The sequence below is a fragment of the Bison bison genome, unplaced genomic scaffold (assembly GCF_000754665.1).
Source record: "Bison bison bison isolate TAMUID 2011002044 unplaced genomic scaffold, Bison_UMD1.0 scf7180017864191, whole genome shotgun sequence".
NCBI lineage: Eukaryota > Metazoa > Chordata > Mammalia > Artiodactyla > Bovidae > Bison > Bison bison.
In genome coordinates, this window is record NW_011494763.1 from 170,109 (window position 1) to 171,496 (window position 1,388).

The 1,388-nt window shown below is 57.9% G+C and overlaps 1 protein-coding gene across 1 annotated transcript in view; it reads left to right on the plus strand.

Moving 5' to 3' along the window:
• RARRES2 (retinoic acid receptor responder (tazarotene induced) 2) overlaps positions 1-1,382 on the plus strand; it is a 1,823-nt gene extending 441 nt beyond the window's left edge. The window contains exons 2-3 of the mRNA XM_010843854.1: positions 54-158; positions 1,172-1,382. Of these exons, the coding sequence (XP_010842156.1) occupies positions 54-158; positions 1,172-1,348 (282 nt within the window). The 3' untranslated portion in view covers positions 1,349-1,382. The remainder of the gene's footprint in view (positions 1-53; positions 159-1,171) is intronic.
• Positions 1,383-1,388: the final 6 nt, after the last annotated feature.

The window sequence follows — 1,388 nt, forward strand, 5'->3', positions numbered from 1 at the left end:
CAACAGCTCTGCCCACTCAGCTGGGCCGCGGGCTTTCTCTTGTCTGTTGGCAGCTCTTCCCGGCCGGGCAGTTTGTGAGGCTGGAGTTCAAGCTCCAGCAGACGAGCTGTCGGAAGAAAGACTGGAGGAAAGAAGACTGCAAAGTCAAGCCCAACGGGGTGAGCTGATGGCAGGGCGCGTGCACCGGGCAGGAGTGGGCGGCGGGCTTCACAGCTGGAGAAGCCTGAGGTTGGAGACCCTGGGGTGGGGCAGCCTCCCTGGCTCTGACCGGCCTGCCTGCCTGCGCCCATGGCGATGATGGCTGTGGGTGGGCTGAGGGGGCCGCGACAGGCAAGAAGACGGACACACAGGCTGCAGAGCAGGTCCACCCAGGCTGCAGGTCACTGGTGGAAGGAGGCCGTGGTCCCCACCTTAGGCCTGGTGAACTTCCCATTTCACATGAGTTTTCAAGGGGAGGATGGCTCGGCCTGGGCCGACTCCTAAGAGGGCTTGACTGTCATCAGCCACTTTGGGGGCCAAGTCAGTGCCATGGGGGTGATCCCTGGGCTCGGAGCACAACCACCTCTGCCAACCCCCAGTCCTGTTCCTGCACTGGCTCGTCAAGGCCTTAGTCACCGCCCTCTGCTGAAGGAGTGCTGGATTAGACTAGTGCTTTTCTGGACTTTTACACCAGGATCCCTGTGTTCAATTCAAATCTTGCAAGAAAACAGAAAACACAAATAAATGTAACAGATGGAAGCACAGTGGAAGCCAGGTGGGGAGAACCTGGCTGTGTCAGACACAGACAGACACATAGAGACACACACACACACAGTTTGAAAACTAAGTGCCGCCTACACACACACACATACACACAAACACACACAGACACACATACACACACACAAACTCACAGAGTTTGAAAACTAAGTGCCGCCTACAGACACATACACACACACACAAATACACACACACACAGAGACACACACACACACACACAAACACACAGTTTGAAAACTGCAGGATAGTTCTGACTTTTGAAAATTCCCAATCCAGAGCTAGGCTTCGCCTGGACCCAGCTGGCCTGCCAAAGGAACGGGCCCCACTGCAGGCTGGCCCCAGGTTCCGCCCTCACAGGGCTGCACGCCTCCCTTCACCCCTTTCCTCTCTGGCCCCCACGCCCCCTCCCCAGAGAAAGCGGAAATGCCTGGCCTGCATCAAGCTGGACTCAAAGGATCAAGTCCTGGGCCGGATGGTGCACTGTCCCATACAGACTCAGGTTCAACGGGTGAGGAGGGGACTGCTAAGGTGTGGAGAGACTGGGCCTTGGGAGAGGCCTGGATGGAGAGGTTGGGGAGGGGCATGGTGAGGAGGGGCTCTGGGCTCAGCCCAGACACTCCCTGGGAGGG